Source organism: Arvicanthis niloticus, chromosome 6 (assembly GCF_011762505.2).
Source record: "Arvicanthis niloticus isolate mArvNil1 chromosome 6, mArvNil1.pat.X, whole genome shotgun sequence".
Taxonomy (NCBI): domain Eukaryota; kingdom Metazoa; phylum Chordata; class Mammalia; order Rodentia; family Muridae; genus Arvicanthis; species Arvicanthis niloticus.
In genome coordinates, this window is record NC_047663.1 from 50,362,138 (window position 1) to 50,389,284 (window position 27,147).

The 27,147-nt window shown below is 40.8% G+C and overlaps 1 protein-coding gene across 3 annotated transcripts in view; it reads left to right on the forward strand.

Annotated features, from left to right (window-relative positions):
* Positions 1 to 27,147, forward strand: part of LOC117710282 (NACHT, LRR and PYD domains-containing protein 1a-like) — a 51,430-nt gene that overhangs the window by 15,244 nt on the left and 9,039 nt on the right. For all 3 annotated transcript variants that reach the window (XR_013111227.1, XM_076936404.1, XM_076936405.1), the window contains exons 4-11: positions 13,680 to 13,850; positions 14,561 to 14,731; positions 17,040 to 17,129; positions 19,256 to 19,347; positions 20,645 to 20,744; positions 22,174 to 22,397; positions 26,099 to 26,361; positions 26,856 to 26,981. Coding sequence is in view for 2 of the 3 variants with exons in the window: in XM_076936404.1 (XP_076792519.1) it covers positions 13,680 to 13,850; positions 14,561 to 14,731; positions 17,040 to 17,129; positions 19,256 to 19,347; positions 20,645 to 20,744; positions 22,174 to 22,397; positions 26,099 to 26,361; positions 26,856 to 26,981 (1,237 nt within the window). In the remaining variant the exon portion in view is untranslated. The remainder of the gene's footprint in view (positions 1 to 13,679; positions 13,851 to 14,560; positions 14,732 to 17,039; positions 17,130 to 19,255; positions 19,348 to 20,644; positions 20,745 to 22,173; positions 22,398 to 26,098; positions 26,362 to 26,855; positions 26,982 to 27,147) is intronic.

Here is a 27,147-nt window from a genome sequence, read left to right on the forward strand (position 1 = left end):
TTATCCATTCATGTGTTGGCATTTATTTTCAATTTCTGGCTATTGTGAGTAAAGCAGGAAAGAACATGGATAAGCAAGTGTCCGTGTAGTAGGATGTAGAGTCCTTTTGGGAATATGCCCAATAAGGGTATAGATGGATTTGAAGTAGATCAATTTCTATCTTCTTGAGGAACTGTCATACCAATTTCCACAGTGGTTACACAAGTTTACAGTTTCACCAGCAATGAATGAGTGTTTCCCTTACTCCACATCCTTACCAGCATGAATTGTCATTTGTAATATTAATCTAGTTATTCTGAATGGTATAAGATAAAATATAAAAGTAGTTTTGATTTGCATTTCCTAGATGACTAAGTATGTTGAATATTTCTTTGTTTCATTTTAAGAATGCATATTATGAGAGTCCCAATGGTTTCACTGCCCAGAAAATATCTGTGTGTGTCAATGAAAGCAGCCTGGCCCTGGCACTCACCTGAAAGGCTTCCTAACTTTCTGCCATTACCAGCACAGAGTAGAGTTCTTCCAGGATTTGCTATCCCTTTGCATATGTGTCTCACCTCCCTCTACATGATTCACCCGATAAATATTCATTAAGTATTTATTTTATACAGTGACATACCAATCAATCACAAGAGAAGGTATGCAATTTTTGTCCAAGGATCACAGAAACTAGGAGAGAAGCTAGCCAATTACATAGGGAGTGACTCTTGCCAAGCACATACCAGGTATAAGAGAAGGGAGTGTTTATATATGTGGATAGATCTCAGGGAAGGTAGGAATGTTATTACTTAATTCGTCTGTTTTTACATTTTGAAACTTTTTCTTCCTAATAATCTGAGCTGGACTTGCTGGCATGCACCTAAAGTTCCATCACTTAGGAGATTAAAACAGGAAGAGTTCTTGATTTCAGGTCTTTGACATCATTTTGACAGGAAAGAAAAAGCTCGCCGGGCGGTGGTGGCACACGCCTTTAATCCCAGCACTTGGGAGGCAGAGGCAGGCGGATTTCTGAGTTCGAGGCCAGCCTGGTCTACAGAGTGAGTTCCAGGATAGCCAGGACTACACAGAGAAACCCTGTCTCGAAAAAACAAACAAACAAAAAAAATAGAAAGAAAAAAAAAGAAAAAGCTCATGTGAAAATCAAATGACTTGAAAGTAATAGAGTGACTTGAGAGAACAGGACAGGGTGAGGAGAAGGGGGAAGTAGGGCAAAGAGCACATGTGATCAGTGTTACACACATGCAGGAAGGTGTCAAAGACTACAATACATGATTAGGATGAACTAATAAAAGCATGCTTGCAGAAAAGTGATGATATACCAATGATCAAAACAACAAATATTGGTATCAACCAGAATTCTATTTCTCAAAGAGGACAGCACTAAAAGTGAATAAGCTGAGCTTGGCTGTGTACACCTGTCATCCAAAACTCAGAAAGCAGAGGCAAGAAGGCCAGAGTTCCAGTCCACCCAGTTTTTGACTGTGTTTGTGTCTCAATCCCTCCATTTTAGTCTTGCCTGGTTATAAAAGATGGCTGGGTCAGGCTCCATGTCCCCCACTGCTAGCAGTCTTATCTAGGGTCACCCTCCTAGATTCCTGGGAGCTTCCATTTTCCTAGGTTTCTAGTTCATCCCAGAAATGTCCCCCTACCTCCAATTGTCTCTCCTAGTACTCTCTTCCTTTATCATCCCTCTACCTCACCCTTCCTATCCCTATCCCCACCATTTCCCCCAACCAGTTCCATTTCTCCAACCATCCTTTTGATGTCTAATCTATTTCATCTTCTCCATGAGATTCTGTTGGGAGCCGACTTTAAGCAGAAAAAAGCAGCTAGAAAGCAGCTATCAACTTTGCCGCCATCTGGAACCATATACCCTGATAGAGACTTGTTTTTCAATAGCCTACAACAGCTGAAGCACACTCTGATAAATATCTTGTTTATCCCACATAGTTTGTTTTGCTGTTTAGTGACCCCAGCTGCATGGTGCATGTTGTAAAATGTCTTCACCTGTGTTCTCCTGCTTATGCTTATAAATACCCAGGATTTCCTTGTAATAGTGTCAATAGGAGAAGTGTATAGGAGGTGAATAGGAGATGTGGATATAGTGAATGGGAGACAGTAAAGGAGACTTGACTACAGACCCTCTGGCTTGTCTCTATTCTTCGAGTCTCTTCCCATTCTTCTCCCCACTCTCTCTCTTGACCAGAGCACTTAGCCCCAAAGCATGGGGCAGTATAGACAGCAAATTAGTAGCCCCAAAGCGTGGGGCAGTGCAGTCCTCAATAAGATTCAAACATCCTTCCTTGAGCCTTCCTTATTTCTTAGCTTCATTGGGACTGTGTATTATAGCATGGTTCTCCTGTACTTTATGACTAATATCTGCTTATAAATGAGTACATAACTAATGTTTGTATTTCTGGGTCTGTCGCCTCAATCAGAGTGATCTTTTTCTAGTTTGATTCATTAGTCTACAAATTTTATGATGTCGTTGTTGTTAATAGCTGAATAATAGTCCATTGTGTAAATATACATCACTTTCTTGATTTCATTCTTTGATTGAGGGACATCTAGGTTGTTTCCAATTTTTGGCTATTACAAATATATCTGCTATGAACAGGGTTGAATAAGTGTCCTTATGGTATAGTGGATTTTCTTTGGGATATATGTCCAGGAGTAGTATAACTGTGTCTAGAGATAGATTTATTCCCAATTTTCTGAGAAACTGCCAAATTGATTTTCAAAATGGTTATGCAAATTTGCACCCCCACCAGCAATGAAGTATTCCCTTTTCTCCAGATCCTTACCAACATGAGCTGTACCTTACACTGTTCTGACATGTATAAGATGGAATCTTACAGTCATTTTGATGTACATTTACCAGGTGACTAAGGATAGTGAATATTCCTTTAAGTCCTTCATAGCCATTAGAGATATCTCTGTTGAGGATTCTCTGTTTAGATTTGTACACCATTTTATTCATTAATTGATTTATTTATTTACATCCCAATTGCCACTTCCCTTCTCCTCTACTCCCAGTTCCACCCTCTCATCTTACTTCCCCACCCCTTGCTTTTTATATTCCAAGGAGAGGTCTCCCATGGTCATCAACCCACCTTGGCATTTCAAGTTGCAGCTGCATTTCTCCTATTGAAGTTAGACAAGGCAGTCCAGTTATGGGAAAGAGATCCAAAGCTGGACAGTAGGGTCAAAAACAGCTCCAGCTCTTGCCGCTAGGGATCCCCCATGAAGGCCAAGCTGCACATCCGTTACATATGTATAGTAAGTACGTCTAGATCCATGCCATGCACGCTCTCTTGTTGGTCGTTCAGTTTCTGTGAACCCCTATTGGACCAGGTAAGTTGATTCTGTACATTATCTTGTAGTGTACTCATCCTCTCCTGCTCCTTCAGTCCCTCATGATTTCCCAAGATTCACCTAATGTTTGGTTGTGGGTCTCTGTATCTGTTTCCATTAGCTACTGGGTAAAGCCTGTGACATTACAGTTATGCTTGACAAACATCTGCAAATATAGCAGAATATCATTAATAGTGTTGGGGTGCGCTCTCTCATGGCATTGTCTCTCGGGTTTTAGTTGTGTTATTTGTTTTGTAGTTGTCCAGTTTTTGAGTTCTTTATATATATTGAATATCCACCCTCTGTCAGATGTGGAGTTGGTGAAAATCTTTCCATTCTGGAAGCTGCCATTTGTTCTTTTGAAGGTGTCCTTTGCCTTACAAGAAGTTTTTCAGTTTCCTGGAGTCCCATGTATAAATTGTTGATCTTAGTCCCTAAGATGTTCTGTTCAGAAAAATGTCTCTTTTGTTGCTGCATTCAAATCTACTCTCCAGATTTCTTCTATCAGATTTAGTATATCAGATTTTATGATTATGTTTTGGGGCTACTTGGACTTAAGATATGTGCAGAGTAATAGATGTGAATCTATTTGCATTCTTCTACATGGAGATGTCTACTTAGATCAGCAATATTTGTTGAAAATGAGTTTTTTTCACTGTATACTTTCTGCTTCTTTGACAACAGTCATTAGATGTGTGAGTTTACTTCTGGTTCTTTGATTCAATTCCTTTGATCAAACTTTCTGTTTTCATGCCAGTACAATGTGGTTTTTATTACTATTGCTCTCTAGTACAGCTTGAAATCTGGGATGGTGATATCACCAGAAGTTCTATTATTTGTGCAGGATTCACTTAGCTATCCTGGGTTTTTGTTTTTCCATATAAAGTTGAGTATTGTTCTTTCAAGGTTTGTAAATAATTGTGTTAGTATTTTGATGGGAATTACATTAAATCTGTAGATTGCTTTTGGTAGGATGGACATTTTTACTGTGTCAATCCAATTTTCCATTAGGATGGAAGAACTTTGCATCTTTTAATATCTTCTTCAATTTCTTTCTTCCAAAATTTAAAGTTCTTGTCATACAGGTATTTCATTTTCTTGGTTAGATTTATTCAAAGTATTTATGTCTATTGTGAAGGATGTTGTTCCCTAATTTCTTCCTTAGCCCATTTGGTTTTGTTGTTATTGTTGGTGCTGGTGATAGTGGTGGCAGTGGCTGTGGCAGCAGTATTTTTACAGGAGAGCTACTGGTATACTTTGTTTTCTTTTTTGTTTGATTGTTTCGTTGGTTAGTTTTGTTTGGGTTGGGGGTTTTGGTTTTTGCTTTTTTGGCTTTTTGTTTTGTTTTGCTTGTTTTGATTTAGTTAATTTTGTATCCAGCCACTTTGCTGAAGGTGTTTAACAGCTGAGGAAGTTCTTTGGTAAAACTTTTGGGGTTACTACCATATCATCTGAGAATAGTGATACTTTGACTTCTTCCTTTCCAATTTGTGTCTTTTTGGTCCCCTTTAGTTGTGTTATCGATCTAGCAAAAACTTCAAGTTCTATATTGAATAGCTATAGAGCCAATAGACTGCCTTGTCTAGTCCCTGATTTTAGTGGAATTGCTTTAAGTTTATCTCCATTTAATTTGATGTTATCAAGGTGGGTGTACACTGCCTTTATTGAATTTAGGTATGGGTCTTATATCCATGATCTCTCTAAGGCTTTTGCCAATAAGTGTATTGGATTTTGTCAAAGGCTTTTTCAGCATCCAATGAGATTATTGTGTGTTTTTTCCTTTCAGTTTGTTTCTCTGGTGGGTTACATTGTAGAATGATCATGTTTAACCATGCCTGCATGTGTGGGATGACACCTACTTGATCCTAGTGAGTAATGATTTTTATGTGGTTTGGGATTTTGTTTGCAAATATTTTATTGAGTATTTTTTCATCAATGTTCATAAAGAAGCTTGGACTGAACATTCTTAGTAGAATCTTTATGTGATTTAGGGATCATGGGGCCTGTGGACTCATTAAAAATAAGTTTGGCAATGTTTCTTCTGTTTTCATTTTGCAGAATTATTTGATGATTATTGATATTCGCTCTTCTTGAAAGTCTGGTAGAAGTCAGCACTAAAACTATCTGATCCTGGGTTTTCTGTTTCGGTTGATTTGGTTTGGGTTAGTTTTTCTTTTCTTCATTTTCTTTTCTTTTTTGTGAATTTTAGTTACTGCTCCTATTGACCCATGAGTTATAGGTTTATACAGATTGTTTGCCTGATCTTGATTTAGCATTGGTAAGTTGTATCTATCAAGGAAATAGCTCATTTAGCTTATATTTAGAAGTTTGTGGAGTGCAGACTTTTTAAATAAGACTTAAAGATTCTTTAAATTTTTCAGTGTCTGTTAAGTCCCTCATTTTATTTCTGATATTTTTAGTTTAGAGAGTCTCTCTGCCTTTTAGTTCATTGGGTAAAAAGAAATACTTTGTATGTGTTAGGTCCACTTGAATCCTAATATCTCTTAGTTCCATTGGTTTTCTGTTTAGTTTCTGTTTGAAGAACTTGTCCATTATTGTTGAACTATTGTACTATTAATGTGTGGAGTTTTATATGTGATTTGAGATTCAGTAATGTTTCTTTTACAAATGTGTGTGCCCTTGGATTTGAGGGATCAATATTTTTAATTGAGATGTCACCTTGCTGGATTTTCTCTTTGATATTACAATGGCTACTACAGTTTCATTCTCGGGTCCATTTGCTTAGAAATCTTTTTTCCAGCTCTTAACTCTAACAAAAGATCTATCTTCAATCTTGAAGTTTGTTTCTTGCATGCAGCATAATGATTGGTCCTGTTTTCAAGTCTATTCTCATAGTTTATGCCTTTTTATTGGGAAATTGAGTCCATTGATGTGGAGAGATATTAAAGACCATTGATGTTTACTTCCTTTTATTTTAATGTTGGTGATGATAGTGTGTGTGTTTGTATTTTTTCTTTTGGTTTTGCTGGTGTGGAATTATTCATTTTCTGTGTTTTCTTAGGCGTAGTTAACCTTATGTTGGAGGTTTTCTTCTACTCTCTTCAGTAGTGATTGATTTGTTGATAGATATTGTTTAAATTCAATTTCATACTGGAACATCTTGTTTTCTCCCTCTATAATGATTGCAAGTTTGGCTGATTATAGTAGTCTGGTCTGGCATCATGGTTTCTTGGAGTCTGCAAGAAACCTTCCCAGGCTCTTCTGGCTTTTACAGTCTCTGTTGAAAAGTCTGATTAATTAGAATAGATTCATATGTCACTTGGCCTTGTCCCTTGAAACTTTTAATATTCTTTCTTTTTGTATATTTAGTGTCTAGATTATTATGTGATAGGAGAAATTTTCTTTTTGCTCTAATTTATTTAGTGTTTCACATGCTTCTCGTATGCTTACAAGAATATCTTTAGGTTAGAAAATTTTTCTTCTATGATTTTGTTGAAAATCATTTCTGGGCCTTTGAAGTGGGAATCTTCTCATTCTTCTCTTCCTATTATTCTGATGTTTGGTCTTTCATAGCATCCAAATTTCCTAGACGTTTTGTGTCAGAAACTTTGTTGATTTAATGTTTCCTTTGACCAATGTATCAATTTTTTTCTGCTCCTGAGATTCTCCCTTCTCTGTCTTGTATTCTCTTGGTGATGCTTGCATGTATACTTTCTGTTCTCATACCTAGATTTCCATCTCCAGGATTCATTTAGTTTGTGTTTTCTTTGTTGCTTCTATTTCCATCTATAGGTCTTGGATAATTTTACTCATTTTCGTTCCCTGATTTCCCAATAGAAGCAACAAAGATAACAAAGATAATGTCAGAAATCAGCACCTAAGACTATAATAACAGCAAAAGTCAGAGGGCTAGCAGCCACCATAAAAAAATAGTCAACAAGTCCTGGGGCAATATGACACTACCAGAGCCAACTACAGCAAGTCCTGGATACCTTAACATAGTAGAAGCACAAGAAAATGACCTTAAATCCAATCTTAGGATGATGATAGAATCATTTAAAATAAATGAATAAGTCCCTTAAAGAAATATGGGAAAGGAGGCACAATTGTAGGCTGTGAAATGGAGTTCAGAGGGTGGATACAGTTTAAGGATGTTGGGTGTATTTTAAGGGAACTTGGCAGGCAAGGGCTTGGAGTGGGTTATCGGTGGTACCTACAAGCTTCTGGGAATGAAGGCCAAGTAGTGGGCTTGAAACAGGGCATAGAGAACAGGATGAAGCTTACTATTCTTGGATATTTTTTAGAGTATTTGGAAGGTGATCATTGGGTCTTGCCTGGTTGTACCCGATGGCTGCACGCTTCTGGGATTGTAGGGAGAATGACAGGCTGGAAAATGAAGCACAGGGGACAGATTAGGCTTTGAAATCTTAAAGCCTGTCCCCAGTCATGTACTTCCTGATACAAAGCCACACTTCTTAAACCTCCCCAAAGAGTACCATAAGTTGAACAAATCATTCAAAGGATTCAGGGTGCCCCCAACCTTCAAGAACCCAGAGGAAGCGGGGATCCCAAGCGCTCTAACTCGGGCAGTATCTTAGGTAAGCAGACAGCAGGGCCCGCCCTAAACAGGGAGTAACCGGGACCCACCGAGGACTCAGGAAGTCACTCCCGGCCTGGAACACTGGTTCCTTCCGGTCTGGGCCAGGGCACTGAGCAGATCTTGGGTGGCAGCTCTGCCCCCAACCTTCAAGAACCCAGAGGAAGTGGGGATCCAGGTCACTCTAACTGGGACAGTGTCTTAGAAACTAGTTCTTGGATCTGAGGCCTGGACCAGACCTCTGCCAGGTCTGCTGTTGGGTGGACCCTGGATTCCACCTGAGACATATTGGAAGGTCCACTCAACCCAGAGCCACAGAGGAACAACTGAACTCAGAGCGTCAGACAACATATCCTGAGATATTCTAGAAGAGACACTGCACCCAGAACAGCAGACACCTAGCTGGACTGCTACCTTGGAGACACCATATCCTGAGGCATCCTAGAGATACCACTGTAATCAGCTCAGCTGGAAAAGATCACAGAGACATCTGGACCCCTAGAAGATCAGACACAAGCTAGATAACTGGAAAGGCAGGCTTCAGTCAGAGACAGTAAGTACAGGCAGCACTAGAGTTAACCAGATGGCAAAAGGCAAGCGCAAGAACGTAAGCAACAGAAACCAAAGTTACATGGCATCATCAGAACCCAGCTCCCCCATCAGAGCAAGCCCTGAACACCCCATCACACCAGAAAAGCAGGATTCAGAATTAAAATCACTTCTCATGATGATGATAGAGGACTTTAAGAAAGACGTAAATAACACTCTCAAAGAAATTAAGGAGAGCACGAGTAGACAGATAGAAACCCTTAAAGAGGAAAAACAAAAATCCCTTAAGGAATTGCAAGAAAATACAACCAAACGGGAGAAGGAATTAAACAAAACCATGCAGGATCTAAAAATGGAAGTAGAAACAATAAAGAAATCACAAAGGGACAATATCATGGAGATAGAAAACCTAAAGAAAACATCAGGAGTCATAGACACAAGTGTCACCAACAGAATACAAGAGATGGAAGAGAGAATCTCATGTGCAGAAGATACCATGGAAAACATTGACACAACTGTCAAAGAAAATGCAAAATACAAAAAGCTACTAACCTGAAGTATACAAGAAATCCAAGACACAATGAGAAGGCCAAATCTAAGGATAATAGGTATAGATGAGGGGGAAGACTCCCAACTTAAAGGACCAGTAAATATCCTCAACAAAATTATAGAGGAAAACTTCCCTAACCTAAAGAAAGAGATGTCCATAAATATACAAGAAGCCTACAGAACTCCAAATAGTTTAGACCAGAAAAGAAATACTCCCCGCCATATAATAGTCAAAACATCAAATGTACAAAACAAAGAAAAAATACTAAAAGCAGTAAGGGAAAAAGGCAAAGTAACATATAAAGGCAGACCTATAAGAATTGCACCAGACTTCTCACCAGAGACCATAAAAGCCAGAAGATCCTGGACCGATATCATAAAGACCCTAAGAGAACACAAATGCCAGCCCAGACTACTATACCCAGCAAAACTGTCAATCATTATTGATGGAGAAACCAAAATTTTCCATGACAAATCCAAATTCACACAGTATCTCAACACAAATCCAGGACTTCAAAGAATAATTGGTGGGGTTAGGGGATAAAACCTGAAATGTAAATATTACAACCAATTTTAAAAAGGGGGGGGGGAAGAAAAGTTGTTAGAACCAACATCTTTAAAAAAAAAATGTCAGCCTCCGGGGTGGAGGGAATTTTTTTTTCTTTTTTTCCCTGATACTAAAACTTGTTCTGAGAATTGTATATTGCAGAATACACAGCCTTGGTGTATCTACTCATCAAGTATACAGAGCAGACCTGCCCAAACCTCCGATGTCCTGGAATTCCATCTGGATTCAGTGAAGACACAGCATCAGAGGATTATCAACTTACTCTTCCCCCCACCCCTCTTCTAATATCTCAACGCCAGTAATCAGCCTGAAGAAGTTACAGAAGAGTCAGCGCCCCTATTCCCTGGGCTTGGGGACTAATGTGGTTAATAATGGTCTGTCTTTCTAGGGAAAAGTAGTGGTTTTGTTGGAACAGGGAGGATTAGCTAGGACTTATTGCACAGCCATAACCTATTGGTAGAAATCTGTATAATTATTATCAAGATGAAGTTATAATTTCTTAAATGGTACAAAATTTACTTTGATTTCAAATTTAAGGTTTTCATTGGTACGAGCTCCTTATTAATATAAAAGTGAGATGAATATTGATACTCTCATGGGCAATGTGCTTGTATAACACATTTAGGAATACAAGGCTTAGACCCAGTCCTTCCTTAACTTTTTTAACTGATTTGGGAGGGTTAACCTATGAGTTAAGGGACTATAGCAAATTTATGGCTTTGAGTTAATTGTTAGGAGGTTAACCATATTTTATTTAGAAATAACCAAGAGGAGTGAACAGACAACAGTCCAGGTGACCTTACATGGATAGTTGGTTTTCAAAACGTCAGAAGTCCATAGAATTGACGCTACAAAAATTTATATAAATGTCCATTCTGATTAGAGACCTGTCTGCTCCTGACAGCTTCCTGTTGTGGATTCTAAGAAGAAATTGAGCATCCTTGGAGTTATGCCAGTTGTGTGGTGACAGCCACTAGGCAAGAATTGCCTCTTTCCATCTACAGACTAACTACTGTCCTGAAGAGGACACACATGCAGAATAGTCGACTGATTATATCTGCCCAGACAGAGTAATCAGCCCTTAATAATCCTGCATCACTGAGGTCTGTCAGATGACTCTGGGCCAGAAAGCTGAAGATTTGATGCTCGAACATTCGGTAGTATAGGGGCTTCTCAGGTGTTCAGAGGTCTCTATAAATTGGCTAAGTTTTAGAAGCTATGTTTAGTGCTTCCCATAACTTCAGTTAACTCAGTCATTCTGAATTTCTGACGGGGCTGAAGACCCATAGTCTCATAGCCAATCCTGGCTATTTACTTTGAGAGAAAAGATCTGAGTAGATAGTTTTCAGGTGACATTCATTATAAAGCCAAAAAAAAAAAAAAAAAAAAAAAAAAAGCCAGGATCAAAAGTAAGTGTTTTAGTTAGAAGAGATGACAGAGGTTCTGGTTAGTCAACAAAATGATGGACTGGGTATTAGAACTATCTTATACCTCACTGGTACAATTAGGAATAAGTATGCTCTAACTGTATTTTGAGAGAAAAGTTTTACTTTAACAGGAAGAGTGATATGTAGGAGGAGCTAAGTGGGAAGGAGTACTGAGAGGAAGAGATGGAGTAAGGAGAGAAGATGAAGGAGAGGAGAAGCTAGGTGATGAGAGAGAGAAAGAGAAAGGGGGCATGGAGGCAGATGTTCACAGGTCTCCACCAGTCAAAGATAGTCTTTATATATAGTCTAGGTTGGGTATTGGATTACCCTTCTGATTGAGCATTACCAAACTTATAAATCCTTTGATTAACATTTAAAAAATTGTATAAAAGCAAAAAGGAAAGGGGGGCATGGGACAGGGGTTTTCTAGGGAGGGGAAATGGGGAAAGGGGATGGCATCTTAAATGTAAATAAAATAAAATGAAAAAAAAAAACCAAAGGATTCAGGGTGAAATCTAATTCAAGACACCATACCTAGCAAGCACAAGACCCTGGCTTTGACCCACAGCAGAAAGGATATATTGTGTTATACCCTTTAATCTATTCTCTGTGTACTTGCCTCTGGGAAAATTGAATCACACTTTATCTGTTATCTTATATTCACATTTGTTTTCTTAATGAATCAAGGCTGTCTTCTCCTGGAACTAAATGTCAAGTACAGCATCATTCTGGCAAGACTAGAGAGAATAATGCCTACAGAGAATAATATGATCAAATGGATTATTTTCCTATTATTGGTTATTTTATGTTATTTCCAAGTGTGGTTATTAAAAGTTAGCCTTTAAGGGCTTGATACAGATGTTGCAAAGAAAAGTCATCTGATATGAATATTGAGAAGAAATCTGAGTATGTAAAGTGATGGAGGCCAGATAGGACAGTAGAAACAAAAAACACCATTCTGCTTGGAAAGGACAGTACCATTAGGACCAGGGAATGATCCCATGAAACAGTGAAAGTCTTCATCTGCCAGTAATCAAGTAAAGTTGAGAGGGAAAGTCAGCCAAACAAGGCAAAATATAGAAGGCCATTGCATACAATGAAAAAGGTTCAAAGGTGAAATTGACCAAAGCCAAGGGTAGGGAAAGGACCAGCTCAGGAAATTAAGGCATCAAATATGGCAGGGTGGGCAATTTCTCTGTGTGTGGCTCATAATGGCACCTCATGCTTTTTAAATAATATATTCTGGATTTCCATGTTCGTTTGGTGTAAATATTGACAATGCATCAAAACTGCCATCCTCTATGGACTAAGGGAGTAGATCAGCAAGAAAGAGCACTTGCTACTACATTCCAAGCACCCACATTAGATGGCTCACACCACCTTAACCATAGTCCCAGACGATACCAGGCAGTTTCTAGCCTATGCCAGCTCCTACATTCATAAACAGCACAGACAATCAGGGATATTATAATACATATGAAGTAAAAATATACAAATGCTTTTAAAAATTTATTCTTTGAAGTTTAATACTTGGTTTCCCTAATATTTCTTTGATGTTGTAAATTTTTTTTAAAAATTCTTTTTTTATTTTTTCCCATTCACAGTTTCCTTCTCTATATCTATGTTCCTTTTTGTTTTTTTATTATATTTATGAGTTTGTTGATTTCATTTGTTTGTAGTGCTGGGGATCCAGTGTTGTACAGACCATGCATGGTGCTGCTCACAGTCTGTGGGTGTTTGTATCTTAGTATATCCTAGAACTCAACGTTCTCTGTCTCTGTCTGTCTCTGTCTCTCTACCTCTTTTGTGGTGTGTGTACATGTGTATATGTGACTGTTTTGCTATCTCTTTCTCTTTTTCTTTCCATGTATTTCTGTCTCTCTTTGTCTCCTATCTCTCCCTATTTTTCTGTGTGTCTGTCTGTCTCTCTTTGTCTCTCCCTGTGTTTCTGTTTCTATTTTTCTCTTTGTCTTTCTCTGCTCCTATTTCTATCTGTCTTTCTGACTCTCTCTGTCTCTGTCTGTCTGTCTGTCTCTCTGTCTGTCTGTCTGTGTGTGTATGTGTGTGTATCTACTCTCCCTTCTCTTTCCTCTCCCTATGGTCCTCTATCCTTGAAAAAAATACAAGGACCATGTGAACCAACACAGCTGTAGTATAGTGTGTGATTGTGCTTATCATACTGTCATGGAGTCATTCCCAACTGCCAATCTTTTCCAACAAGCTTTCCATCTTGAAACTCAAGAAATCTGTTCCAAAGAAAAGCAAGTGTATTCACACGAAAGGGAAGAAGCCCATCTGAGTTCCCAAAGTCCCATTCTATATGAGGTCCTAAGCTGGCCACTACAGATTAAAAAGAAAAGATATAAGCCATTTGTTCACACCCTTGAGACACCTGGACTGAATCAGAAACACATGCACAAAATGAGCACACAGCATACTATCCTAAAGGACTTAGATGAGAAACCACCCAAAGGAGAGGATCCAGAATGTAGAGCAAAGGAACATGTAGAAGGCTAGTGGATTCTTGGGATAGCATACCAGTGCCTGGGGCTCAGGCAGATAAAAACCTAATCTGCCACATGAGTCTGTGCACAGACCACACACACACACACACACACACACACACACACACACACACAAGTCACACCAATCTGCTACCTCTTTCTCCCCTCAGGTGCAAGAGGACCCCAATCGCTGATACCAGTTGGAAGATTTTCTTCTTCAATCTTAAGTACTATAGACACTTGGAGGAGCTGGACCTAAGTGGAAATCCACTAAGCTACTCTGCTGTACACAGTCTTTATGAGGCCCTGAAATACTCTTGCTATGAACTAAAGACCTTGTGGTGAGTCTGGCCCAGGTTCATCCATGAAACAGGGTTAGATGGGATGAGACAAAAGGCAAAGGATGTGTAGGGTGAGGCTTGGTATTTATCAAATATTCACTGAACTCCCATTACCACCTATAACACATGCCACACTTGTTAAGATAAAAAAAAATGGGATTCTGTTCTTGGGGATCATGAGAGACTACACTCGTCAAGAAATCCCACTAGCTAATGATAACACACATTTCCTGAGGACACAGCTAAAGCAGAAGTGAAGAATACAGAGGGAAGCCTGAGATGGGGAAGGTCCAGGTTCAAAGAATGGCATCTCCGGCTTTCATCCTTCACTCTGCCCTGGTAATCAGACTTCTACTCTGCTTCTATGTACTTTATCTTGATTAAGATCTCACTTAATAAATGAGATCATGCCATATTCTAGGCATGGTGAATTTCATGTCACATGATTCTTGAAATATAGCAGTGAGAGGTCCTAGACCTATGGAGCTCTACCATGACCAATGGTAGCAGAGCATTGGTCCTTACCTGTATCCATTGCTCCTGCAGTTCAGCTGTGGAGAGCTTGGAACTCTCTACCTAGATCAGAAAAGATACAACAGAGAACTAACCACTGGTAGCTCAGTATGCCAAGGTTCACAAAGGGATATCTGAGATAAATTCTCAAAAGCAGTGATCCCTGAAGAAGCTGACTGTGAGCATCTCCCATGCAGGCTTGTTGACTGTGGCCTCACATCCACACACTGCTCACTCCTGGCCTCAGTTCTCATTGTCCACTCCAGCCTGACTGAGCTAGACCTGCGGCTGAATGACCTGGGTGATGATGGTGTGAGGGTGCTCTGTGAGGAACTCAATAATCTTGTGTGCGACCTCAGAATCCTGCGGTAAGCAAGCCCTGCAATTCCTTTCTGGACAGAAAGAGGGGAAGGGACATAGGTGAGTTCCCAAATGATAAAAACATAGAAAATAGAAGGAATAGATAATTCATAGTCAGCCTGAATCCTGATCAGCTATGCCACTTACACCCAGTGATTTGGCAATGAACTGTCTTCTCAAAAACTCAGTTTCCTCATGGATTAAATGGAATCTGATATAGATCTCCTGGACATGTAATGTATACTACATATTTTATATGGAATGACATATAGTATACATTTGTAAAAACAAAGAAACTAATAAGTAGCTGGACATGGTGGAATCATATTATCATATAATCATTAGCATGGTTCTATATAGTAAGAGAACCCCAGGTTTGATTTACTCAAGGAGAGTGACTCATTTATTTATTCATTAATTCATATATATATATATATATATATATATATATATATATATATGCATTCATATCTAGTTCTCTGTGTGCTGACCATTTTTGCAGGCCCTAGGAAAACAAACACAAACATACATGGCTCTGTCTTCTGAGTTATGTGAAAAGAGACAGACATTGATCACCCATCAGCCTGTGACTCTGTACTGACAAACTATTGAATGCTATTTGGTCAACAATATTATGAGAGTATAATTATGTGAGAGGTATAATTTTACTGAATGACCCAAGAGGTAACTTTTAGGAATGAAGGAGAAATAGATCTTGGTTCAGCAAACATAAGGCCAGCAGCTAAGGCAAAGGCAGAGTTGTGGAAAGCCCTGGAACAGATAGGGGTTAGAATCATAGAGATCATAGAGCTTCACAGGGGTTTACTACAGAGTCCTGAGATTGTTTTCAGCAGCTGGAGATATACCATTGCTCCTGGCATAGAGTTCCATGGAAACTAAGAAATCCTCCAAACTACAGCCCTGGAGACATGTGTCCTTCTCCACACAGCCATTCCTGCTGTCTCTAAGCTGCTTTCTCTCTAGTCCCTCTACCTCCCTAGCACAAGTCCACAGGCAGTTTCTAGAAGAACACTTCCCAGAGGTTTCTGGCCAGCACCCTTCATGAGCTCAGAGACACAATGTCTCTGGATCCCTGTATCCAGAGCCTGCTGGTTCTTCCAGCCAACAGGAAGAGTTAGGGAAACCTGTGCCCTGGAATTTCCTTCTTCCTGGCCTTCTGCTGCAACTCTCAAACTTTAGAAGTAGTTTGCAGTGAGTATTCTTATTTCTACATTTCTGGTAGCTGAGATAGGGCCAGCTAGTTGACACCTTTGTTCCTCAGCACATTTTCAGCCATGACTGTTCCTCACACACTGAAGAACATGTCCAAGGCTGGCCTCTGCTGCAGATCTGCCTTACAGATAACTCAATTACATGTGAATTCTTAGCTGTCTCCTTCCCTCATAAAAACAGAACAATCTTGAACTTAAGGGCTCTGTTGTATTTTCCACAAAATAGCTTGGTGTCATTACATGACATTCCCCTCCTGCCTTGTCTGTGCCTCCCAGCATGCAGAGTGGGAGTGATGTATCCATGCTTAGGAACTAAGGACTCTGAAACCCAGAGAAGTCAGGCACTACTCTAACTCCATCAGCAACCCTGGAACCTGAGGGTCACAAGAGTGGACCATAGGACCTAGGTAGTGGCTTCTGTGTAAGGACAAGATTTCCTTCCTTAGCACTAAAGGAATAGAGTGGGGAGGTGAGAATGGAAACAAGGCTCTTTCTTTCAAGAATTTCCATGAAACCTTGCATCCCAGCACTACGTGTTCACCTTGAAGAGCTGCCCAGAATGTCTCTGGGGATATGGACATGACTATCAACATTTAGGAATGCTGATAGCTATAGATGGGCCCTTTGCTGAGAAGAGTCCCCTTATCTATGACCATGGTCCCCTCCCTGGAGCAATCTATTTCTAATGACTGACCTGTGGAGAGGAGATATATAAAGGGCCAGCCCCTCATTTCAGCTCTGGAATGTTCCAACATTCCTTTCTTGTATTCAGATCTCTCTGAACATTGACTAAGTCCCACTGAGACTGCCTAATGAACACATCTTCCTCTCAGCTGCCTTCTTCTTCTTCTTCTTCTTCTTCTTCTTCTTCTTCTTCTTCTTCTTCTTCTTCTCTCTCTCTCTCTCTCTCTCTCTCTCTCTCTCTCTCTCTCTCTCTCCTTTTGTCCTGATTTTTTTAAAATCAAGGATAAGACTGAATGAGCCTCCTCATTGGCTCCATCCTCAGACAGCAGAGTCCAGGATTCTGACTTCTCGAGATCCTGTGGTAGATCCCAGAAGAAACAACCTCCTCTTGTGCTTATAGGCTGGACCAGGCCTCTCTCAGTGACCAGGTGATTAAAGAACTCAAGACTCTGGAGGCAAAGAATCCAAAGCTGCTCATCTCCAGCACATGGTAAGGGAGGAAGGGAGACGAAGAGTTCCCTCTGCTCAACCCTGGCCCTATGTGGTTGGTTTAAGCTGAGAGGTGGGAAAATGGTAGAAAGCTAGAAAAGGCACAGGGAGCCTGGAAGATGCCAAGAAACCACAATGATTGAAGTAAAGAAGGATTCAGTATATGTGGACATATTTTTTTTTTCAGCAAAAATAGAATCATACAACATGCCTACCTCTGGGAACAGTAAGTGTGATGATAGTAGTCACCAGTAAAGCCAGACCACTGAAAGCAGAAACTACAGTGAATAAAGACATAGAAAAATGCTTAGGGAACGAAACACTCTTTATTACTGTTTCAATTCTAATGCTCAGACAGACACAGACATGAAAGGGAATGTGCATGCTATACAAAACACACACACACACACACACACACGTGCGCACATGTGCACATACACACACACACGCACATGTGCACACACACACACATGCAAACCTGCAAATACATGCACACACACATGCACACTACTATGGGATATGAAGCCTCAGGGAAGGAAAAGTTCATTTCCATCCCCCAGGGACTGTGCTAAAGCCTAATTTTGGCACATTTAAGTTCATGATCATGAATTCCATCTGTTCTCAAGTTCCTAGCTTCTGTGCCTCATGTGAAATGGAGGGACCTCTATACGTGAGAGGGTCATCCATTCATTGAACAAATATTCCTACAGAAACACTATGCGTTGAACAATTTTTGGGCATATGAGGGCACATTCATGAGCAAGGCAGACATGACCCAACATTTATTACCTCAGTCCAGCACGGAGGGAACATTTGCCCCCCTACTGTCCACATAATTGTACCCAGGAAGTCTGTGAGTACAATAGTGGTCTGTCTGACCTCATCCAAAGCTGAGGTGAGCTGTGGTGACCTCTCAAACATGAAAAATCTGAGAAGAGCCAAGAAAAAGAAAACACTGGGCATAGAGTGTAAGGAACCATCTTGGGGGCAGGGAGAAATCCACATGTGAGACCTTCAGCTCTGATTCACCATCACCTGAGAGATCCACAGAAATGCAGGTCCTCAGACATCACTCAATCTCTGCCGACTCAGAATTTCATGTCAGGCAGATGCCATCAATGGGATTTCTAATTTAGAAGGCTATCCAGGTGACTTTTGAACATGTAATTTGAGAGTCACTGGTCTAGAGGTCAATTAGCAGGAAAGGGTGGTATATGAGTCCCTGAAGTGTACAGGAACCAGAGTAAGAATAATGTCCCATATCAAGAAACTTCTACTTTTTCCCAGAGACAATAAGAGACATTCCATGGCTGCAGTCATGAAGTGGCATCTCCTCCCATGTTTTATGATCAGCTACTGTGCAGAAAATGTGCTGGAAGGGACCACATCAGAAGAAGAAATACCTGTCAGAGGATGCGGGCAGTTGCTTAGGAAACTGCTCACTCCATCCTAGGACTAGCATGGAAGCTTTGTGAATGTAGAGTAGAGAACAGAAAGGGGGATACTTAGAAGGTATGGTTTAGGTGGTTATCATTCACAGTGAGTGATTATTAGTTTGCTTTCTGACTACAACACAAAGTCTGACACTGGGCACCATATATAAAGAACAGAGACAATTTCTTGCAGTTCTGGATATAAAAAATGGCAAGGGCATGAACTCTGCATCTAGAAAAGGCTTTCTTATTCTTCCATCTGATTTCACAACAGGGAATGTTGAGAGCAAGAAGTTAAGTTGGCTTTTTGGTCAATCTGGTCAGAGCATAGGAATCTACCTCTGTGATGATGGTATGGACCACTTCATGAAGGCAGAGCCCTTGTGATATCATTGTGCCTGACCCTACCTTCATCCTATGTGCGCTGTGGCATTGCATTGGGGGTTAACTTTCTAATGTGTGAACACTGGGGAACACATGTATATAAAATAAAGGAGGAATTGAAATTGTCCCGGTTCAGGCACCATGGATGCACAAGAGGATGGGGTTTTCATACAGTGTGGCTAAGAAGGAGCATGAGATAGAGTTAAAATTCAGATGGGTTAGATTTTGTGTGGGGATCTTGTGTACACAGCTATGAACAGCTCTCAATGCTTTCCTTGACATCTGAGGGAAAGAATATGTCTATGTGTAGGAAATCACACGTGATGGTCCCTACTAAGAACATGGATGAAAAAGAAGTGGGTGATAACCCAACCTCATTCAAGCAGGAACAACAACAGTCAGGTATGTGAAGGGATCAGACCCTGAGCCTGTAAGTACTGGATGCAAGAACATCTGTACTGAGTATACATCATTTCTCTTTCTTATTTGAGTTTTTTTATTTCATAAACAAGTACTATATTTACATCATTTCTACCCCCATCATTTCACTCCAACTCCTCCTGTGTACCAGTCACAAACTCTCAAATTCCTAACCTCTTCTTTAATATTATTGTTGTTAAAGATATGTGTGTATACATTTATGTGTATATATACATGTGTGCATATATGTGTGTGTGTGCATGCGTGTGCATGTGTGTGCACGTGTGTGTGAGAGAGAGGAGAGAGAAAGAGAGAGAGAGAGAGAGAGAGAGAGAGAGAGAGGAACCCATTTATTCTTGGTCATGTATACATGTTTTAGAATGTGTTAGGATTGCATAACCTATGTGGTAACCCTTGCCTAGAGAAGACTGATGTTACCTCTCTCTTACCAGCCTTTAAGTGCCTATAGCTTTTTATTTTGGCATGGAGCATTAAGAAGTTTCCATCATCCACATTAGTAAGTCAACTACTGTTGTCATTGGGAAGATCTTGTTGAAGCAGTGAAATTGGTGAGGTTTTATGGATGCAAAGTCTCTGTCCCATACAGAAAACATTATCTGTAATAAATGTCCTGGAAGTGGTCATCATTTCTATCCTCCTGTCTCTGACATGGAACAGTACAAGCTCACCATAAACAAGAGCCTCACCCTTGCAAGCCCTTCCACATGGAACCCAGAGGGAGAGTTACTTCCTTCTCTCTCAGCCTTGGAGGCTACAGCTGCCCCTCTCTCAAGTCTTAGCTTGTGTCAGACTCTGTACCATGGCTCCCCCTTTCATTCTGATTTGCTATGGCCAAGGACTCAGCTCCCTATCCCTGCTCATCCATTTTTTGAGTTGGGTTCTGTTCTCAGCATACACACTTGAGACATGCTAGGAAGAAAGAAAACACAAAGGCTGGCTTAGGAGTAGGTATAGTGGGATGGCTGCACACAAATCACAATATAAACAAAGTAAAAAAAATCACACACACACACACACACACACACACACACACACACACGTAGCCCAAGGGCAATTGATACAGACTGAAGATGCACTTCCTGATAAGACCTAAGCTGGTCAATATAGAAAAGAGTTCAGTCATGCTACATTACTCAGGAATTCAGAATAGACCAAGCTGGAAAACACAGAACAACCACTGCCTGGCCTCTTCTACAGGAGTGGAACTCATAACTTTTACCACTAAAGACCTTTCATCTATGCTCTTCTGTCTCTCCAGGAGACAAACCAATGGAACCTCTGGGGACTGAGGACGACTTCTGGGGCCCTACAGGACCTGTGGCTACTGAGGTGGTTGACAGAGAGAGGAACATGTACAAGTGAGTGAGCTTTGCATGGCAAAGGCTTTCTTTTCACAGTTGAATTTCCATAAAGGATCCCCACAGATAGACCCCCACCCAGTCTCTATAGCAACTTCTTCCTTTGCCAATGCAGAAGACTAGGCCAGGTCTACAATAGAATTTGGGGCTGTTATAAAAATAAAGCTCTTCTTCAAAAAAAATTTACAAAAATTTATAAAACAAGAGAGAGAACTTCCCTGTCCAGTTCCTCAGATCCATCAACCACGTCAAATTTGTTTCAAATATGCTCATTCTTTTTTGTCCACACTATCACAATATTGAGACAGTACAACTGTTGCAGTAATATAAGACATCATATGATTTCACCCACAATAATTTTACTAGGCATTCCTATGATTAAGGTAGGACCTAGTCTTCCACAACCAGCATACCACTAACAATTCAACTGTGCTGACCTGAGTACTTCATGCCACCTAAACAGCCTGTGCTTGGTGTTGCTCATTAGGTGAAATGTAGTCTTTCTGGTAATTACACTACTCCTGTTATAAATGGCCTCCCTCTCCTCATGGCATTTGTTTTTCCTGTCTCTTACCTTTCCCTTCTATCCCTGTACTCTCTGCACTCTTACTTTACTAACAACCGTGTGTGCCAAGAATCCTCTGGAGCTGAGGGCATGATCATCTGTATGGCAGCCCTGTCCTCCAAAAATTATAGCCTCATGAACAATAAATGACTAAATACAAAATGATGGTATTCTCCTTAACCTGTTACCCTCCTCCAACAATGTCACAGTCACTGTCTCAGCTAAAGAAACCATCACTTTTCATTTCCTCCCACAGAAACTGGCACATGTCTACCCAACAGTCGCCAAACAGACAGTATTGGGAAAATAACTGAAGATCTTGGTAAAGCGTCTTGGGGCCAATGATTTACTACTATTATTGTCAGATAGAATCCCATTATTGGGAAGTATACATACACTTTAAGAATATAAACACTAAAAAGTGATGATGTACCTGATTGTTTGATCCCTTGTCAAGTGTGCACAATGTCTTAGGTTTATCTCCCAAACTTCACACACTTGTACACTGACATAGACACAAACACACAAGCACACACACACACAAAGAGAGAGAGAAACCTATTTTATCATCATCATCACCACCACCACCAAAAGAAGAGCTGACTGCTCCTTTCATGTGTTACACAAAGGTCTGCATTAGATCACTTAGTACTCACAGTTCTCTAAGATGATGTCATCATTGACCCTATGAACAGATGAGGAAACAGATTGAGAGATTGAATGTCTAATCAGGAATCTACATAGACAGCAGAGGAATAAAACTCAGAGCCAACTGCCTGAAGTCTGCTGTGTCCAGAGCTCTGCACTGGGTCTGTACACAACAGATATGCTGCTTTGAACTGGTGTCTGCTTCTCCTCTTCCAGAGTTCAATTGCCCATGGCTGGTTCCTACCACTGTCCCAGCACAGGACTCCACTTTGTGGTGACAAGGGCAGTGACAATTGAGATTGAATTCTGTGCCTGGAGCCAATACCTGGACAAGACTCCCTGGCAGCATAGTCACATGGTGGCTGGACCTCTGTTTGACATCAAGGCTGAGCAAGGAGCTGTGACTGCTGTGTACCTCCCTCATTTTGTGTCCCTTCAAGGTAACCAAGGGAAGCTTTAGGAGGAGGATGGTAATAATGGATGGACTTGACAGGCCATGGAGGAACTAAGGGATGGTGGGTGATAAAGAAGTATTCCAAGGTTTCCTTAATGAGGCAGAGCAGTTTACAGAGCTGGACAATGATATGTTTTGACATTCCTTCCTGTCTGATGTATCTTCTTTGAAGCACATGTCTCCCAGCCTTATGAATATTTCTGTTTTACCAGAAGGAATCCCTAATTAGACAGTGATGTCCTCAGTAGCAATATTAACTGGTGATTATCAAGTACTCTTTAAAATTATGTCCCTCAAAATGTACTGTTTCTGCTTAGATGGAAGGGTATCCTGGTAATTTGGGGCCAGGAACCATACAATACTGAGGGTGAAAGGTAGTCAAATGGAAGGGTATCATGAGACATGGGAGCTCAAGTATCACACAGCTCTGAAGTGGGACAGTGTCCCAGGGGAAGCTCATCCTGAGACATGGAACCACACAGCTCTATGAGGAAGCATCCTCAGCAGAGGCATTGCAGCTCCCAGGGAAGGGTCTCTTCAGCTGAGTTAAAAAGCTCAGGAGCCTCAGCCCTCTCCTTCTCTTCACTTCTTTTCTTCTCTTCATTGCTTCTTATCTTCTTGGAGTTTTCCAACCAGAGAGTCACATGAGGCAGAAAATCCCACAAAAGACATTTATTGGAAGGTCCAAGTTCTGGAGGGACAAATCCGGGAATGGCTGCCCTCTGCTCCCAGGAGTGCACAGCTAGGAATTGGACTATGAACAAGGCTTATATAGGATTTCTTGGGGAGGAGGTGGAGCTTTTAAGGCAGAGATGTCAAGATTCAGGATTGATGGGATTTCAAGTCCTGAGTTTGGGGAGTTCAATGATATATGGGTTTTCCTGCTCAGGAATTGGTGGCTTTTTTCACCTCCTTTACCTGCATCAGGCTAATGGGTTACGGTGGGAAGTCCTTACCAAAAGCAGCTGGCTTTTGCTGAGGCACCATCTCAGTGGGGTTTCTGGGGAGGCTAGAGACGAGGTGCTACCACTGTTGCCAGCTCCTGTGTTACCAATTTTGCAGGTGATTTTCACCAAGTCTCTAAGTTAAGGCAGGAGAGAAGGTGTAGCTACAGTGGACAGCTCCTCAGAGCAGCATGTACTATGAGGTATTATGATGGCACAATTTTGATGGGAGCTGCCATTTTGGACAGCTCCTCTGGGGCCTTTTACTGTAACAGCCAAAGGCTGGGACAGGAAGGAGGGGCCTGCCACTGCTTTGAAGAGGTTTTTGCAAAGTGAATCGTGGAAACTATAAGGGACATTTTTTACTCAGGATCAGCCATCACTGTAAGCCATTACACTCCTACAGTCAGGGAGAAAGTAATGTCACCACATTCCATTTGAGAACTAGAGCCACAAAAGAGGAGTATTATAATAAAAGAGAAAACTCATAAAGTGTTCTGGCCAAAGTGATCTCCAAAGATACCTTCAGAAAATGGCCTGATAAATACAAGGTTCCCAATGAATTATCTCATTTTTAAAATAGCCATTACTACATTGTGATCCCAGGACTCTGGAGGCTGAGGCAGAATAAATTAGAATCCAAGAGCATTTTAGACCACACAGTCAGACTCTACCACAAAGAGCAATAATAAGATAAAAACCAGGAGTATTACTAATTAACTGGTGAGGTTTAATTTTTCTTCTGCTTCAAGGAGCACAGCAATAGGATCACTATAGACACCAATAGAATCCAGCTCACAGCAATGGAAGAAGGTGTTTTTTCATAGTATGAAGATGATGGGTAGCAGGGAGTGGGGATGTAGAAATAACACAACACACACACCCTCCACCACCTGCACCAGTTGAGAGAACTAGCCCTAGGTCATCACAGTGCATAAGCTGGCTTGCCCATGACTAGCCACAGCACTTGGGAGAGCCAGGCCTGCAGCTTGCTTGGGCAGCACAGGAGTGCTGGCCCTGATCAAGGGGAAGTGGGTGAGCCAGGCCTGAGTACATAGTGAGGGCAAGCTGGCCCTGCCAACTATCTGCAATCAGGTAGAATGGACAGCAGAAGAAGAAATGTCCTCTGCCCTCTTTGCCACTTACCACTTGAAGAAGTTCAGAAATCTGACCCCAGGGTCATGAAAGTAGGCCCATTAACAGGGACCACATCAAGTTGACAAGGGACATTCATCTTCACAGTTCTAACTATTGTCAATTTCATACCCAAGCACATCACTTTAAATCATAACTATCTAATCTCTGTCTCTAAAATTTCAGTTTCATCTCATCATGAAAAGTACAATATGGTTTCAAAGGTCTCATTATACTTTAATAACTCAAAGAGTTTAAAAGTCTGCCTCTAAACAGAGATTCAAGGCAATGTCTTAACCATGAGCTCCTATGAAATAAAAAACAAATTAAATAATTCCAACATACAATGGCACAGAATAAACACTGGCATTCTAACATGGAAGAGTCAGAACATAGCAAGAAGTTCTCAGACCACAGCAAGACAAACTCCATCATCGAAAACTGCAGCTTCATGTCCAGCCATGGAGTTAATGGTATCATTCACTGGACTCCGAAGGACTTAGATAGCTCCACCTCTCCAGTTCCACAAAGAAAAAACACATAGCCTCTCATTAGGCCATTTCTCTATTCTTTGCCTATGTGACATTCTCCATTTAACTCAGTTCTGGATCCTATTTCCATGAAATAGTGTTACCCACCTGTGCTGGATCTTCTCAAATCAATTACCCTAGTCAAGATAATCTCCTTCTATTATGCCCATGAACCTAGATCCAAGGTGATGCTAGATTTCATTAGGTTCACATTTAAGATTAACCATTCCATGGATTCTTATAGCTTTAACTTTAGTGGACAAAGGTACCCAATATCTCATTCATAACAGCAAAAATGCCCTGTAACAAAGACTTTAGTGGACACTGCAAAATGCCAAAACAAGGAGGTTAGTGATGATTACACCTTGGTGAACCTGAGGGTTGTCAAGTTTCTGGCAGTAGCCTCTTTATATCATTCATGGAAAAGACCATCATGAACCTTCACTCCACTGTGAATATTCAAGTAGCAACTATCCAGGGACAAAGCCAAAGCTGTCTCCCAGTGAGAGGCAGTCTGCATGAGTCACCCCTGGAAGCAAGTCACACTTACCCCTCCTAGCATCATAAATTTGTAGTGAGAAAACAGTTGATAGTTCTGTGATGTTATCACTGGAAGTTAATTAGCAAATCTTAAATTAGTCAATTTTTCTCATAAACATCAAAAAAATAAATACAAACTAAATAGAAATCATAATCAAGGCAGGATATAGAAGAAAATTGCATTGGGGCTTACAGTTTCAGGGGATGACTCAAAGACCTTCATGGGAAGGAGCATGGCAGCAAGAAGGCAGGCTCGGCACTGGAGCTTACAGCGTAGCTGAGAGCTTACATTCTGATGGGAGAGAAAGAAAACTGGTAGTGTATGAGCTTTGCAAACCTCAAAGTCCACCAGTGACACAGTGTGTTCAACAAGGGAATATCTCTTAATCGGTCCCAAGCTGTTCCAACAAATAGAGCAGCCCATTATCATTCAAACCACAAATTCACAATCATTCTCAATCATGGGGTACTAGTTTCCCAGCCCAGCATGGATAGATGAAAATACTATGTCTACATCCCTTAAATCTCTTCTTCAACAGATGGAAATGTGGACACCTCCTTGTTCCATGTTGCCCACTTTCAAGAACATGGAATGGTCCTAGAAAGCCCAGCAAAGGTGGAACAGCATTACGCAGTACTAGAAAGCCCAAGCTTCTCCCCAGTGGGAGTTCTACTGAGATTGATTCCTGCTGTTGGACAATTCATCCCCATCACTTCCATCACATTGATCTACTATCACCTCTATTTCAAGGACGTCACCTTTCATCTTTATCTGGTCCCCAATGACTGCACTATTCGGAAGGTAAGACTGAGGACCACAAATGTGGGGACATGGTGGGCAAACAGAAAATTTGAGTTTTCACTACTGAGACTCTTAGAGAGATTCTGAACTGAGAGTTAGGATATATTTCCATATAGGGAACCTGGTGTGCCTATACAATTCTGCCTTCTTCTTGCCCCCTGCCCTGCACACAAGAGTCTCACTCAACTGTATTTGATGCCAATTTATGAATCCCCAAACAGCTTCTATAGCATCTTTCCACCCACCAGAAAGATGAAAATGCTCTATGCCCAACCTGCAGCAACTTCCTTCTGTGGCAGTTACTCTGTTCCCACAGTGATCATGAACGGGGCCAACAATCCAAATATCAGTGTGTCAGAACACAAGGTAGATGGAAGCTCATGAGGTGTCATCACCCTATTCCTCAAAATGTACTGATCAACCACCTCACTTTTTTCAGATCAGATGTTGTAGCCCAGAAATCTAGATAAATCACTGTCTGTAATGTTCCCTAGGCCATTGATGAGGAAGAAATGAAGTTTCAGTTTGTGCGCATAAACAAGCCACCCCCAGTGGACGCTCTTTATGTTGGTTCCCGCTATATTGTGTCTGGCACCAAAAAGTTGGAAATTATCCCAAAGGTGAGCATCCAGATGATTCTGATGCCAGGTGTGGGAAACTTGTGGGGCTGATTACACAGATTTGTAGAAAACTAAGATTGGGGAGAAAACAATTAAGATTTGGGATGAGCAAGAATACATCAAAGTTAGGTGGAAATTAATTTAAGGAAGCCAACAAGAATTCAGA